The following is a 16,693-nucleotide window of genomic DNA, read 5'->3' as shown; positions in this document are numbered from 1 at the left end:
TATCTCAGATCATTGAATACAACTTTTCCTTAACTGATAATATAGATGATTTGAAATCAAATTGAATTCTGCAGATCCCAATAAAGCGAGCATTATACTCGTTTGCTCTCTTATAAGTAGTACAATTGAACTGTAACTTTCGAAGAGATAATTCAGTAAGTTGATTGACTTTCGATTTTATCAAACTCTTTAATCATTATTCTTAATATTCAAAAATGATTCCTCATGTTTGGTTTAATCTTGATAAGATTAAAAATCGATACATTATTGTTTCATAATTTGTCCAGAAAGTAAAACTGACGCAAATTGAATCTCATATTATTTTTCTATATCGCGTGCCAAAGGTGGTTACGTATTTCAAATGAATGACTGATCTTTATTTTACATCATTCCATAGAAAAAGGGGTGAAGAAAAAAAAAATTATTTTAAATGGCGGAAGAAGACGACAGCCCAGAAGCCTGCTTACCAATGATGGAAAATTTGGCGAGCGACAATGCTAAGGTAGAAGATTTCCTCAGAGGACCAAATGCTTTTGGTGTTTTCATGTTAAGAAATGGCACTATTATCAGATACCTTAAGAAGCATGTCAAGCAACTCTTTAAATTAGCTATGGCCGAATCTGGTGATGAAGCTAACATGAATGCTTACAGAATTCTCGCCGCTGAAAATAATCCATTATTGCAAGATATTGTCAACGAGAAGCTTCTTGTTAAGAACTACAGTAGTGTTTTCGAGACGAAGGAACCAAAGGTTGCGCTTATCGGTCGTTATACAGTTATCTTTACTTCAGTTTGTTCTGCCGAAGTAAATATGAGTGAAGATCAATGCCAGCTCTATCGTAAGCTCATCGAACGTGTTGAATGCCTTCCTATCTACAATCTCTATGAAAATCTTTTCACAAACGAAAACGGCTACGGAAATACTAGACTTTACATGCTGAAGATGCACTTAGAAAAGATACTTCCTGAGCTGATACAAGATGTTGATACGACCAAGATTAACTTCAACGATCCAAATGACCCACTTACTAACAAACTTTGTGCATGGTACGATTTCATCAAATGGGGATGCGCCCACGAGTGGTTTTCAAGGCACTTCAATAACAAAGACTCTATTTACGAGGTCCTTAGCGATGAAAGAAAGGTCCCAGTCAGAGTTACGAATTCGAGATGGGGAGCCATCGAAAATTACATTGATAAATCAAATCCTGAGGTCTGCGTACTCTTCTTATTCAAGGCCCGTGCTCGGATTATCGAGGATCATGATAATGTCCAGCCATATATGATTTCTTGCGTTAATGTCATCAGGAAGCTCTCAGTTAAGTTCCCTGATTGCTTAGATGAGGAGTTCTTTAAGGCTCTTCAAAAAATAATGCTGAAATTCCAAAATAATACGTTCTTTTTGATATCTGTTGTTGATCTTATTGAAGTCGCCCACAAGATGCAAGGCATCGATGTTAGAATTGCAGAGACATTGATGCCTGGCCTCGCCGAAGTCGCATGGGACTCTAAACTCGCTATTCGCTCATGTGTATTCAAGATTCTCGAACTCCTTGTTGGCCACGCTATGAGATCAAAGCAGTTAGCTATTAGATTGCCAAAGTGCATCGATTTCGATAGATTTAAGAACGAATACGTTATTTTCAACAAAGTTATGACAAACTTCTACGGTGGACTTAGTCCTGCTGATGCTCAGTACGTCAGAGATCACTACGCAATTTAATTCTTTATTATTTTATTATTATTTATCATCATAAGGTTATAATTATTTATATATGAGTAATAAAAACCAGTATTATTCAGCGAATACTTGTAATTCTTATATATTATTATCATGAGCTAGTTGAGAAATTTCTTGATAAATAATTTTAAATTTTTATTATATTTTCGATTATTATCTTAATTTAACTACGTAATTTGAACGTATTGTTTCAACGAAGTTATCGTAGTACCGCATTCACATATAACAAAGAATAAATAGTTTTATCTGAATAATTTGAACAAATGGAATCAAAATTACATTAAAACAGTACACTTCATTTAACTAGGTGCATTTGTTGATAGAAATACTCTCATGAACTCATAATTCATCAACGTATTAAGCTCAATATTCAAAATAATTGGAACCAAAATGATTTTCTGCATTACTATGACTAGAGAATGAAAAGATATTTAATGAAAATGAGATTTGAATTTCAAATTTCTAGAGTTTCAATAAATGTTCCTAATATTTTATCTGTTAGTGCACCTAACGATATCAAATTAAATATACCTAATCTTGTGTCATAATTTGATGAATATATGATGATTTGTATTACTTTTTTGACTCAACCAAAAAAAAAAATAAGACAGGGAAATAAAAAAATTTTCAAAATATCTCTTGATGGACTTCTTTATCCCGGATTTCCTTCCGAGACCAGAAATGCTCACCAGAGATATTGATTCTTTCACTCTTGTCATTTTCAACAAGCCGTATACTGTTCCGCTTTGGAATTTGCTTTCAATTTCCGAAAAAGTCAGCAGGCTTTACGCGCAAGATCCATGTCTTCGCAAATACAGATTGAACATTAGCGAAGAAGTCATGAAACCAGAGAATATGGAAATTTGCGTCAAATCGCTCCTTAATTATTTCAATAATTATCTTTCCTTTGGCCAGATCGATAACGACAATGTATTCTTCTTATGGCGTGCAGCATGCGATCTCGAATCTTTTGATTTAATCCAAAAAGTCAGCCAATTCCTTGCAGCCAACAACATCGATCAATCAATCTCCAAAATGCTCACTTCCACAGTTGAAGCATGGCAAATCCCACATATCATTCTTTATTTGGCCACTAATTTTCATCTCATTCCCAATTTTTACCGTTCAAACTCTCTTAACAGATCTATTATTGAAAATCTTATCCAGAATGAGCTTTTAGATGATAAAATCAAGTTCAATCTCATCTACGAAGTCGCCAGAAATGATCCACAGTTTAATTACAATTATTCCGCTGTAAACATTGCCAAAATCGATCCTGCGATGCGCAAATACCTGCTTAATACAGTCTTCAACATTCCAGAGTCCGGCCCTACTCCATATGAGATATCTGGCGCACTTTGGTTAACTCTTCGCGAATGGTTCATCCATTGCCAAGAATTCGGTCCAATGCCTCAGCCAATGATGCAGCCACAAATTCAGCAGCAAATTCCGCCTCAAGTTCAGCTGAAAATGCCTCCTCAAATGATGCAGCCACAAATGCCTCTACAGATGATGCAGCAGCCTCAGATGCAGCCACAAATGATGCAGCAACCTCAAAGCCAACAAATTCCTACACAAAATCCACAAATTTCCCAAAATCAGCCGAACATGGCCCAAAACCAACCGAAATTACCACCGCAGATGATGCAGCCTCCTCAGATGATGCAGCAGCCTCAAATCCAACAAAATTTACCACAAAACCAGCCAAATATGCCTCCACAGATGATGCAGGCGCAGATGCCACCGCAAATGATGCAGCAACAAATGCCATTCCAAGCGCAAATGCCTCCGCAATTACAAAAACCAGGAATGCCACCTCAAATGATGGCTCCTCCTCAAATGCAGCAGCTCGTTCCACCAAGAATGGCATTCCCGCAAGTAATTGTCCAGCAGCCAAGTCCGGAGAGCTCATCACCAAATTTGATCAAACCTCTTCCTCGACCAGCATCAACGAGCAAAGTTCCAGCACCACGCCCTACAACAGTATCCGCTCCACGTCCTGTTGCAGACATTCCACGTCCTGAATCCGCTCCTCAGATGAATGATGACGAAGATGACGAAGATTCTGAGTCAGGAGACGAAAACGATGATGAAGATGATGACTACAATGAAGAAGAAGACCAAGAGAATATTTACGGCGATGATTTCGAAGTCGAACCAACGACAATTCCAGCTCCAGGCGAAGCCAGCGAGAAATACCTCGAGGGCATCTTCAACCACATCATCAACTGCATTGGAAACCCAATGAGGTACCACATTGTCGATGTGAAAGGAGGCGGAACAAAGAGATACGCGCTAAAGAACTTGGTTGATCCAACTGTAAATGATTGGTGGTCAAACAGGAACAAGAAGGACCACTTCGAACAGGACAGATGGTTCACAATCCACTTCAACATGCACGAACTCAAATTGACAGCGTACTCCTTGTACTGCCACATCTCACAGCCTTACTGCGCTCAGCCAAAGTCGTGGGAACTCTACGGAGCAAATTTCGACAGAGGAGAGGACTGGGTGTTGCTTGACCAGCAGAAAGATGAAAAGAGAATGAACGCAAAGGACGCACTCACAAACTTCCCAATTCCAAGAAAGAACCAGGGTATTTACAAGGATTACAAGATGGTGTTGTACGATAACTGGTCAAAGCACGAACCAAACAAGTTCTTCTTGACTTCAATCGAGTTCTTCGGTGAGTTATTGAATGGTGACTAATAAATAAAAATATTTTCTTTATTTTTTTAAAATAACAAATTTCTGACAAAAAAAATCTGAGCAATGAGTGGAGTATTTCGGTTATTTATTCTTTGCTTCTTTATTAGATCTGATAGAGATAAGATCTAATAAAGAAGTTGCCTAAGGCATGATGCCGAAATAAGTGGAGTGTTTCCTAAAACATCTTTTGCTTATTTATCTGCTCTAATATATAAGATATTCAACAACTTCAATGAGTCGAGTCGATTTATCCATTCTTTTTACTTCTCTATCAGCTCAAAATAGAAATAAGATATTCAACTTCAAGGTAACATTCTTTCTAATCCATTAATGGGCGGAAAACCTTAGGATTTTACTTCTTTATCACTAGTATCCTTTAATAGTGATTTAATTTGTTGGAGATTTCCTTCCTTGCATGCTTCAATAATGTCATATTCTGAAAACATTAAAGTCTTTTAACCCAATTCAATTCATGTTTATGATAATTCTTTCAAAACCATGATACCGTGTTGTTTCAGAGGATAAAAAGAAACAAACAATGATTTGTATCAAAGAAAAACAAACTTTTAAAATAAAAACAAACAAACTAAAGAAAATTAAACAAATAATTTTGTTGGCCTTTGGATATTCAGTGCGCTGCAAATAATTTCGATAAAAATATTAAACTTTGATGAGTTTCCATCAGCCACAGATATTCGAACATGCGTGTTTTTGTTCTCAACAATGGCAAGTTCGATAATTACGTAAGTTTCACCGATGTAAGAGTAAATTGTCATGTCATCAGGGAACAGCCAGTCAATGTTTTGCTGAGTAAGTGCTTTTTGTATTTCTGCGACTGTAGAATTTGAATCTTTTTGAGAATAGAACTCAATTGTTTGGCAATTATCATGAACAGTACTGTTTATTGTATTTGTCCATGAAACCTCAGGTAAAGAAGTGATTGGACTTTCGTTTAAAGGCGAAACCATTTTTGTTTCGTATTGATAGAAATGACTGCCTGTTCCAGGTGAGTTTTTGTAATTCTGGCCAAATACTGGTTCCGAATCATCCTTTTCCAAGTGGCTCTGATGAGGAACTGACCATGGCAAAGAAGATGGAACGATTGAATGGCAAAGAAGGGCCCAGAATGACTTCGCTGTAGTCAGTCCAGGAGCATCCAACTCTGCTTTGATCTCCTCTTCCGTATATCCGATGGTTAAAAGTAAATCGATTAATTCCTGCGGAGGATTTGAGAAGTTGGCTTGTGGTAGGATGAGATTTGGTATTGGTAAAGGAGGTGTGTATCCACGAGGTAGACCAATCTTGAATGCCTTGTGATGTTTAATTTGCTCAATTGTAATTCTTCCTTCAGGATCAACGCAGATCATTCTGGCTATCAGATCCTTGACCTCGTCTGGGAAGTCTGGCATCCTGTACTCTCCATTCTTGATTTTATGAATGAGGTCTTTGAAATTCGGTTCATTAAATGGCAAACGACCTGTTAGAAGGGCGTAGAGAATGACACCGCAACTCCAAATGTCAGCTTTTTTGCCATTGTACTTAATTCCTTTGATGATTTCGGGTGCGGCGTAATGAGGTGAACCACAAGATGTATCTGTTGTTTCTGTCTTCATCCAACGGGCAAAACTGAGATCACCTATCTTAATGTTGTTGTTCTCATCCAATAAGATGTTCTCTGGTTTCAGATCTCTATGGCAAATCGAGTGATTATGAAAATAATCGACTCCATATATGATTTGCCTAAATAAATCCATCGCTTCCTCAATTACTATCGAACGTCTATTGCAAAGGTATGTAAATAAATCGCCATGAGAGGCATATTCAGTGACGATGAAAAGATGCCTAGAGCTTTCGCATAATTCAATGAGTCTTATAATATGTGGGTGATCCATTAACTTCATTAATGCAATTTCTGTATTAATTTTCTCTTTAATGGATGGTTTTGCGTCTAATCTAGATTTCTTAAATATTTTAATGGCATAATATTCATGTGTTATCTTATGCTCAGCTAATTTAACTTTCCCAAACGCTCCAGAACCAATAGTTTGGAGAATTGTGTAATTTCCCATATCTATTGGTTTCTCCATCGATGAAATTTTTCTATCGTACTTTGAAAAGGTGGATAATTTTTTTAAATTGTGATATGGATGACACCTCCAAAAATCGAAAACCGAAATTACTGGACGACAGGCATATTGTTTTTTATTTTATAATTGGACCATGGAAAACGATAAGTTTTCGAATTCTGAAAAAAACTGATTTCAGAGTTATTTTCCAAAAAAATAGAATATGTTTCGGTTTCTTGTTTAAACACTTAAAATAAAATCAAAATTTGTCTGATATTGAAAGTTGGTAACACGAAACCATTATATTTTATCATACTGATTGCTTCCAAAGTCTTTAGTGAGTATGTAAATAAATGAGCTAAAGATTTTTCGGATCAATAAATTTGGCAAATTTAATTAAAGTTGTAGAACTCTAAAACTATCAAATTTAGTATCAATGCAGCTAATAAAGATGAATTACGGAAGTCGAATATCTAAAAATCATCTGTCTCCCAATATTATTTTAAAAATGATCATCGATTTGCCAGAATGTTTAAATATCATTATTTTGATATATATAATGCAAAATGTATGGAAATAAAACCAAAAAAGAATTATCAAAAGATAAAATTTAATAAAATATAGCCTATATATATGATACCATGAAAAACTGTCCATTTTCGAAGTTTTTCTATTTATACACATAGTTTAAAATGAATGAATCTCATGGATTGGAAATAAAAAACAATATTTTGCAATTAATTGCAATGGATATAAAACGAGAATATCACCTCAAGCATAAAATCTTATATGTATATTCACACAATTCAATTGAGTAATAATTTGATATTGATGAAACTATCTGAAAAGCTAGTGATCTACTTTGAAAAAATGGCTTGGAACTGGCGCATAATGTCATTTATACAACAGTTGCAATCCTAATTTTCAATATTCAGATCCCTAAGATAAGAAAAAGAATAAAAAAAATTCAGAATGGCAAAAGCTCCTGGACAGGATACACCAGGTCCTGTTTCACTTGAAATAGGAACTCGTGTCTGTGATTATATTATCGGTCCTAAGATCGGCCAAGGTGCTTTCGGTGAGATTTACTGCGCAATTGATCAAAATACTGGAATTCTTTGGGCACTTAAAACAGAATCATCACTTGTAAATAAAAAAGTATTACCCTACGAATACCAAGTTCTTGACAAAATCCAAGAATCTCCTCATTTCCCTCGCGTTGGAATGATGGGAACTGGACCAGAATATTCCTTCTTTTCTATGGAATTACTTGGTCCATCAATATCCCATATCCTTAAATCAATTCCAGGCAACAAATTTACATTTTCAACAGCAATTCGTGCTTCATATCACATGTTAAAGTGTATTGAAGCTCTTCATATATACGGATATGTTCACCGTGATATCAAGCCTGGAAATATTTTAACACGTGAAGGTACAGAACATCCTCTTTGTTTAATTGACTTCGGTTTAGCGAGATGTTTCGTTAATCCTGAAACAGGCATGCATCTTTTACAAAGACCTCCATCTGGCTTCAGAGGAACTAGAGCTTATGCAAGTTTGCATGCACATTATGGAGAAGATTTAGCTCGTCGCGATGACGTCATTAGCTGGTTCTATTCGGCTTACGAATTCATTACAGGAACGCTTCCCTGGAAGAAAAGTAGTGATAGCAGTGAAACACAACAGATGAAAGAACATTTCGATCCTTCTGAAGCATTGTCAACAATTGCTCCAGAAATGATTAAAGTTTGGAAGCATATACTTACATTGGAATTCATGGATATGCCAAATTACGGACTTTGCTACAGAGCAATGGCTGCAATTTGTAAACGATGCAATATTAAGTTAAATGATCCATTTGATTGGGGCGCTTACCTTCATTCGCACAGACAGAAAGTTGCACAGTCTCTAAAGTCATTTGGAGACAAATTAAATGGACCTGTTCACGGATACATCGTTAGAACACAGCCAGGACAAAGCAACGCTAAAGGTCTTGACGAACTTGAAGGAGATGAAGACCAATGCTATATTGCATAGGCAGATTTTGTTATGTAAATTTGTATTTTTATATTTTTGTTATTTAATCCTTATTTCGCTTTACTTTTGCATAAGCATAGTAGGATATTGATAGAGTAGTTAATGTTATTTAATCTTTATTTCATATTTAATCAATGCAATAAATATAAGAAACATTCAGAAGTTTATGAGTAGGATCATTACCAATTCTAATATATTTTACATTGTATATAGCGAAATATACAATTAAGGATATTTTTTAGGTTATGCGAAAATGTAATCTACAATGTTATGTGTATTCAAGCAATATTCCAATGGTGATCAATAATTGTATGCATTTCCAGTTTGCGAGCATTAAAATTACATGGATTACTTTTATTGTATGACTTTGAAATTGAAATCAATTCTAAAAAATGAAACTCAGAGAAAAATGATAGCCGACATATTAGACAAATCCCTGAGTGAATTGATTTATCTTAATTAAACTCTTGAATTGCATAAATTACCGACTTTGCATTCGAATTCTATTGTTTTATCCTTTTTTGGATGAATTAGCGCAATAAAAAGTGTATCTATTATACTATCGATTGCATGCAATGATTTGCGCTGGAAGTTATTATATTTCAGTTCCCACTCAAATTAGAGGTAGGGCAACGATAGAAAATTTTTGGAAAAAAAGTTCGGAGATCTTAAACGTATCATATTCCCTGCATGGTTTGGTATCTTCCGCCATGCGTTGTGCCAAACATATTGACACTTTCCAATAATTAATTTATGGTATGAGTCACAGAGTTAGATTATAAAAAGAAAGTAAATAATTGCAATTAGAAATCATATATGTCGGAAATCAAATGTTGATGAGCAGAAACCTTTTACTCATCATAAAAGAGATAAATCACTAAAGATTTGTATACATTAAAATTTGATATTTGGTGCTCGAAAACTGTCTGATGGGACTCCTCCAAAATGAACCAATCTATCGCTGAGGACCAAATTAGATGATGTGGATGGTGTATTCTCTAATTCTAACTTAGGAAGAATGGGAACAAAACGAATGACGACAACAACATGTCAAACATAGATTAAATATCTATGAATCAATAAAGTATACGTGCATTGAAGGTGATAACAATCACTTGAGGCTTATAACTCTTTGACTAAATTATGCAATAATTAAATATAATCATTTTTATATTTTTATACTGATAGTAATTAATATACTATCCTGCTTAATAAATGGTATGATCAAATTTGTTTGAAAATTTAATTATGTATATGAAACTATGTCTTCTATATAAAAATCAAAATTTTCGGACGAACCTAGATTGAACCTTTATGAAAATCTATCATTTTTGTTAATTGAGTTAATATGAATCTTTTACATATGTATATATAGCATTGATAGCTTATATAATCATGGTTTATTCCATATTAACATATTTTTTCAGTTAAATTTGTTAATAATATCATGTAACAAATTAATTCAAGATTAGAATGTCTACAAAATGCTAACAAATAAGAACAAAATACGATTTCTCGACTTAAATTTTAATATGGAGTAGTTTTTCGTTTAAATCTAATTAAAAATGAATAAAAACTTATCTTGTACTATTTTCATTCAAAGATTTTAATAATGTAAATCATGCATTTTCATAATTCAGTACAGTTCTTTTTAGAATTAAAGTTGATGAGGATGATATTTGTGATTTAAAATAATTTGTTAATGTTCACCTTTTATTCATCACCTTGTGGTATGCCCTAAAGCAATAGCATTATCAATTCTGCTGAATTGATCAACTCAAAATTCCAAAAAAAATTCAAAATTTCAAAAATGAAATTAAACAATTGAATTTTCACATGAAAAAATTAATTTCGAAAAAAATTTGGAAAATCAAAGTATTTGATAATTAGTCAAATAATCAATTTACATCGTTTTTACTCATAAAAAACAACTAATTTTTGATTTTGATATCATATTTGATAAATACTCATTCCAGAGTTGACGTAATGTATTAATTATTGTTAGAGATATTGCTTTCGCAGCAAAATTCTTATTTCATGAAAGAAAAAAAAAATGATTTTATTCCAACAAAAACAAGTAAACAGATGAATGGAAACGTACTATATTTTCATAAATGTAGTAATCAGCGTGTCAGCTTTTGTTTATCATGTTCGAGTCAAAATGTATTAACTTGTAATAAGAAATATTCGAAGATTATATGAAGTATTGAGCATTCTTTGTAGAAATATTTGTAATTCATTACTAACATATATAATAAAGTTGTTTTTTTTTCCTTATTGCAATAATTTTGTCTGATTTTAATAACTTTTCATGTATACGAGTTGTGTGAATATGCATCATAATATGCGTAAATATACTTATTTGCGACGAATAATGTGGTTGCATAATGGAGGTGCTAAATTTTGATTTTTAATATGGGGCTTTGGTATGTATAATCATGTTCTTATCTCAACGTAGGAGTATTGGTGCAATATGATTAAAATTTACGAGGTTGATCTTAAATTGAATAATTCTGGAGTATAAATCACAATGCAGCTAATTCTATGTTAAAGATAGATACAGATTGTAGTAATCAATTAGGGAGTACAAATTCATTCTTTCATTTCTGTCGTATTGAGCAGAAAGGAAGAGATCATAACCCTAGGAAAAAAAGCCCAAATTTGTCACTTTTCATAGTACGTTAAACTCAATTCGCTCGGCGAATGCCGAGCACACGTACTCATCATTCAACATAATATTCTCATTCTTTGGTTATTATAGTGCCAGACAACACAAGATTTCAAAGAATTACTTGAGTTTTCAATTAATCTTAATCCGATTTTAGATTTATCGAGAACTCCATCATCACAATCACATACTTCAGTGCGGTAACTACAATTATCCATATACAGAAGGAAGTTCTTTTCGAACAACTCATTTGGAGTCTGTTTTGGAAAGAACTTCTTTCTGTCCGACTTAATTTCATAGTTCCTGATCAACCAAAAGACAGAAACCACACACTATCTACTTAGGAAAGGAGTTCTTTCTAAATCTTCCTTAAATTGAGATTTTACGAGAGATAACCCTTCTATTGCACTTAAAAATGAACATTTTGATATCTTTAGTATCACACATGGTCATATATAGTATTTCATCTACATGAATACATTCATCTTTCGAAGTCTCTCATTAAATGGGAGGCTTCGAAAGATGAATCGTTTTATTCATACAACTTTAAATCTCGAACACATTTAGAGAGTGAGTATATCATTTTATTCTTGTTTTGAGTTTATTCTGATTCAAAATTGCAGTGAAAACAGAAGTTCACACATCATATCTGAATGTGAGCTCATCTATACTTATACGATCTCAATACCTCCACTCTAAGCATAAGAGGTGAAGTTATATAAAAATTATCAGATGCGTTGAAGTCTCAAAAGTATTGCCTGAATGCTTGTTTCATATTTGTCCAAGTAGTTTCAATGAATAAATGTATTGTTTTTTATAATTTCGATTTATTTTTAGAAAATATTCAATATAAACCTTTATTGTGTTATTTACATCTCATAAATTCTCTGTCTAAATCATATAAAAGCGCGTTTTACCCCTATGAATCAAGAAATTCATTCAATATTCATGGTATATTTATTAAATTTATACGATTTACTAATAATCAATATTATATCCTCATAAATAGCAATATATTTTGGTAAACTATGATAATCATATACAATATTTGAAATCAAATTTTCATTAGTTTAGGTTCCTTGTTAATAGTAAAACATTATATTTATTACTAATAATAAAATCTATGTGTCGTATTGAAATTCAATAAAATTACTTATTCGGTTCAAAAAAACAAATTAGATAAAATTTTTCTTTTTTTATGTAATTTTTATTTTTCATTTTTCTCAAGATCCTAAGTTATGTTCTAACTTTTGACATCATATCCTATCATGCTAGGCTATATATTATAGCATATCCAAAAGGCAAGGAAATCTATCAGAGAAGCCTTTTTGACCTATCGTTGCCCTACCTCTCTCAAATTATCAGTAAAAAAAATCAACTGTATTTACCTTGATAAGTGCATAAAGAATAACTCATTTACGATTAACATTTTTTTGAGAGCAAGGTAATAATATTTCTGAGCGTCACTTTTACACCCATTATATTTTAAATTTTTTGAAAATTTTCAAGTGAAATGTTCTCAGGTATGAATCAAAAATCAGGGAACACATGCACACCTCTGGTTTTATCAAAGTCCAAGGAAGTCCCTCAAGTAGTTTGCACAAAAACTAAAGCAGCTTTGTGCTTATTATGCTTATTTGATGGTCTTCATACACCAACAATTCGTAGATTAAGCCGTAAGCCGAGACTAATATGTAACAAACCTCTTCTTACGTTTGATCCCACCGTATTTGCTCCATCATCTTCTAATGCAATTCAAGATTTATATTCGGCCTCTATGAAATGCCCTGCAGAGATATTCGTTGATCCTCCTGGCAATAAAATCAGCGAAGTTATTAAAACTTACAGTCAAAACGCAAAAACAGAACGATTAATCATTCATTACTTCGGTCAAGGCTGTTTACCGCCTACAGCTGATGGTAGTCTTTTCTTCTTCTCAGACGATCGTTCGAAATATAAGCCAATGAAAATCGAGACTTTGATGAACATTTGTCCAACTCCTCTTTGTCTCATTGTTGATAGTCCATCAGCAGGAAATATCTTGCCCTTCTTACAAAAGAAACAAGATGTTATCGCTTTCTTCGCATGTTCTCCTAATGAAGTTCTTCCAATTTCAACAGATGCACCATGGGATTTGTTTAGCTCATGTTTGCTTTCGCCATTTGAGACAGCAGTATGGTGGCATACTCGTCGCCATAGCTGCGTCTTCAAAGGCACTGAAAATTCAAATCATCCAAATTATTTCCTCAAGAAATTCTTATTTGCTCTTCTCGATGCAATTGCATTCGACACACAACCAGCTACACTCTTCGACATACTCGCAAAAGACACAGCGATGACACAACTCGCTAGAGGATTTATTTTATCAATGCGCATTATGCAAAGCTTCAATTTACATCCAATCTCAATTCCAGAACATCGCCCTACATCAAGCCATGATCTATGGCTCTTCTGGGACACAGCATTAGATTGTTCACTCGCAATGTCCGACCAAGAAGCTGCTACGATGATTTTCCAGATGTTCATCAAGTCATTCAAGTCATTCCCGACTGTCGGAGTCATGCCAATCTTCTCATTCTTCATTACAAGAGCAGAATTTTGCGAAGCAGCAGTTTCAACACTCTGCAACTTCTTGGATACACATGGAGACTTGGCTATCTACGCTACCCGCTCAAATATCGCAAAGACGATCATAGAAATGGACAAACCCTCAGAATCCGCAATTCTGTTGTTGGCAAAAATTTTGTCGATATCGTCCGGTACGGGCGCGATATCACCTTTTCAACAACAATGGCTATTCTGGTTCCAAGACACTAAAGAGTCCAGTGTCTCTGAAATCAAGGCTGGAATGCTTGCCATCATTTGCGCCATCTCATGGAACTTCCTTTCGATATTTACAAAGATTTGGAACGTATGCGTAGAAAAAGCTCAAGAATGCGCCCCATATTCATCGATATTACTTGGATTACTACTCGGATCCGCTGGAAGATTGATGAATTTGCCTCCTTTCGGACAGAATTTTTACCCACTCCTCGATAATTCATCGTATTTCATCAGAGCATCGACAGTTTTCCTATTGGGAATGATGAAGGATAGGAATATGCTCGATAAACTCTTTGAAATGCTTGAAAATGACGATGAACCAATTGTTAGACAGCAAATTGTTGTTTCTCTATCAAGAATTCAGCAGTACAAGCATGACGATGCTATTCTAGATAACTTAAATAAGATAAAAGCTACAGAAAAAGACGAAGAAGTCCTTAAATTAATAAATTTGGCTCTTGAAGGTAAATATGATGAAGTTCAAGAGGAATGTAGCATCCTTAAGATGGTTATAGAAGCTGTTAAATCGAATGGCTTCATAGAGAAGTACTACTGTGGAACAATGATTTGATTTATCTTATTTGACTTTTTTTTAACACTATGTTTCATTTTAAATTGTTTATTTTTTGTTCACATACAAATTTTGATATTTTAAAAAACATATTTCAATATTTAACTAAATCATCACAAAATACTAGGTTTATCAAGTGTGTTTCGTCATTATGTGTAAAAAATCAAATGATTACCCTTAAAAATACTTCTGTTAAAAATCATTTCAAAAATTATACTTAATATTGATAAAGTATGAACATAAAAATGCTCAATATCCAATATAGAAGAAGTTTTATGGTAATGATTTTCTCCAAAAAAGTTTTGAATCCATTTTTATGGTACGAAAACAATAGAAGATGAAGTTCAAATTTTAGAATTTGAATTTTTTTTGGAAAATTTATTATTAAATTTGAAATTTCCATATCTTTTAAATAAAATATGGAAATATTAAATCAATGTAATAAATTTACAAAAGACACATCATTAAATTTCATAATAATATCTTAAAACTATTCATGATTCATATTTCCATCCATATAAATCATCTAAATTATCATTAATACTGTAAAGTTTTGGACCTAAAGTTAATATCAAATCTATGCCTCCTGTTATTCAGTTAAAATACATTGATTTCTTAAATTCTATTCGATTCTCAATAACAGGAGGGGCAAATTGTCAAGAAAGAAGAATATCAAAGAAAACTAATGAGGTGAATCGAAAATATTTATTCAAATAAGATAATGAATAGAAAAATAAGACAAAATAAAAAAATTATAACAAAATTATTGATGAATTATTTTTGTGAGGTTGGTAAAGGCTTCTTTAACTGTCATGTCAGGCTTTAATTCTTTAATGCAGTAGTTTACAGCATTCTTGAACTTTTCTGCTTCTTTGAAGCTTGTAATATAAGGAGAAGTGTAGATTCTGGCCCTGAAAATATCATTAACGAGTGTTGATGATATTGACATTCCTCCTGGTGGATAAGGACCTTTGCAAATTGAAGTTGCAATTTGAGCATCAGTAATATCGCCTCCTGTAGTCATTTTACCAATGTTTGTAACACTTACAGAGCCAGTCATTGCTGGTGGATATGTTCCTTTGTATAAATGATTAATAGATCTTAATGCTTCGCCATTCTTTAATTTTTCTTGCATATCCTTACGGAGTAAAGCACCCAATTCATCAATAGTCAATTTAGCATACTTTGTAGCGATGTTTGTATGTGCATCAGCAACAATTAAACTATCAATGTTGCAATGACTCCAATCTGGGTTTTTCATGTATCTTCTGGCATCAACAGCAAGTTGGCTGGTAATAGAAGTTAACATTTTGTTGTATGCTGAAGCAGAAAGTGTTGCCGCAAGCATCATTTTTTCTGTAACTTTCGACATCTTTTCTTTGATTGGAAATTCAATCAATGTGTAAATTGCATATTCCTTTTCTTGTTTCTTGCAATAATTTCTGATTGGAGTAGTCATCGTTGAAATTTTGCCATTTGCGTTAGCTAATTGATCAGAAAGTGCATCAATTATTGATGTATGGATTTTGGCTTGAGGATCTTTTGGTGTTTCTCGTCCACACAAATGATCCAAAAGCATCTTCATGTATCCGCCATCTGATGACGAATGATTGCAATTAAATATAACTGTGTCCTTATTATAGCATATTGATGCTAAGCGTGTTGACTCAGGAATTGTATAATTTTTGGCAACAAATTTATTTGCTTCTTCTAAATGAGGAAACTTATCAGGAATTTGATAAGTTGAACATGGCTGATCTGTGTAAACATAATTCTTACCATCAAACAATGTTCGACAGCCTATGCATTTTTTATAAATTTCATTGACAATTTCTGAAACTTTATTGTTCTTTACCTTAACAGCAAGCTGAACATAGCATCCAACAGATAATTGGAACTTTTCAAAAGCATTAGGAAGCATGGTTGATGGCCCAATCATCAAAAAAGAATAAAAAAAAAATTGTTGATGGTATTCGATCAACAATTTTATCGCAGATATCCATAAATTCTCTTCTTCATGCGAGCAAGAGGTTATTCAAAGCTAATCATAAAAAATTTGAAATTTTATCGAAGAT

At 33.4% G+C, this 16,693-nt stretch overlaps 6 protein-coding genes across 6 annotated transcripts, besides 1 other annotated feature; 4 read left to right on the top strand and 2 right to left on the bottom strand.

The window, feature by feature from the left end:
• Window positions 1-343: 343 nt before the first annotated feature.
• Window positions 344-2,104, top strand: TVAGG3_0977320 (uncharacterized protein; the record flags this gene model as incomplete). Its single annotated transcript, XM_001312679.2, has 1 exon — window positions 431-1,723. One exon carries the CDS (start codon window positions 431-433, stop codon window positions 1,721-1,723), a length of 1,293 nt encoding a protein of 430 aa, XP_001312680.1.
• A 250-nt stretch (window positions 2,105-2,354) lies between these two features.
• TVAGG3_0977310 (uncharacterized protein) lies at window positions 2,355-4,742 on the top strand (the record flags this gene model as incomplete). Its single annotated transcript, XM_001312678.2, has 1 exon — window positions 2,384-4,450. The coding sequence occupies one exon, from the start codon at window positions 2,384-2,386 to the stop codon at window positions 4,448-4,450; it is 2,067 nt and encodes a 688-aa protein (XP_001312679.1).
• Window positions 4,743-5,046: 304 nt separating this feature from the next.
• Window positions 5,047-6,537, bottom strand: TVAGG3_0977300 (protein serine/threonine kinase protein; the record flags this gene model as incomplete). The annotated part of the gene is made up of 1 exon (XM_001312677.1): window positions 5,047-6,537. One exon carries the CDS (start codon window positions 6,535-6,537, stop codon window positions 5,047-5,049), a length of 1,491 nt encoding a protein of 496 aa, XP_001312678.1.
• Window positions 6,538-7,327: 790 nt separating this feature from the next.
• On the top strand, window positions 7,328-8,595 carry TVAGG3_0977290 (protein kinase protein; the record flags this gene model as incomplete). The annotated part of the gene is made up of 1 exon (XM_001312676.1): window positions 7,489-8,556. The coding sequence occupies one exon, from the start codon at window positions 7,489-7,491 to the stop codon at window positions 8,554-8,556; it is 1,068 nt and encodes a 355-aa protein (XP_001312677.1).
• Window positions 8,596-11,232: 2,637 nt separating this feature from the next.
• Window positions 11,233-11,280: a mobile genetic element.
• A 1,446-nt stretch (window positions 11,281-12,726) lies between these two features.
• On the top strand, window positions 12,727-14,682 carry TVAGG3_0977270 (TOR signaling; the record flags this gene model as incomplete). Its single annotated transcript, XM_001300599.2, has 1 exon — window positions 12,738-14,618. One exon carries the CDS (start codon window positions 12,738-12,740, stop codon window positions 14,616-14,618), a length of 1,881 nt encoding a protein of 626 aa, XP_001300600.2.
• A 699-nt stretch (window positions 14,683-15,381) lies between these two features.
• Window positions 15,382-16,557, bottom strand: TVAGG3_0977250 (uncharacterized protein; the record flags this gene model as incomplete). Its single annotated transcript, XM_001300600.2, has 1 exon — window positions 15,382-16,557. The coding sequence occupies one exon, from the start codon at window positions 16,555-16,557 to the stop codon at window positions 15,382-15,384; it is 1,176 nt and encodes a 391-aa protein (XP_001300601.2).
• Window positions 16,558-16,693: the final 136 nt, after the last annotated feature.

The sequence above is a fragment of the Trichomonas vaginalis genome, chromosome I, assembly GCF_026262505.1.
Source record: "Trichomonas vaginalis G3 chromosome I, whole genome shotgun sequence".
In the NCBI taxonomy this organism is placed as follows: Eukaryota; Parabasalia; order Trichomonadida; family Trichomonadidae; genus Trichomonas; species Trichomonas vaginalis.
This window is presented reverse-complemented; position numbering and strand designations above follow the sequence as displayed.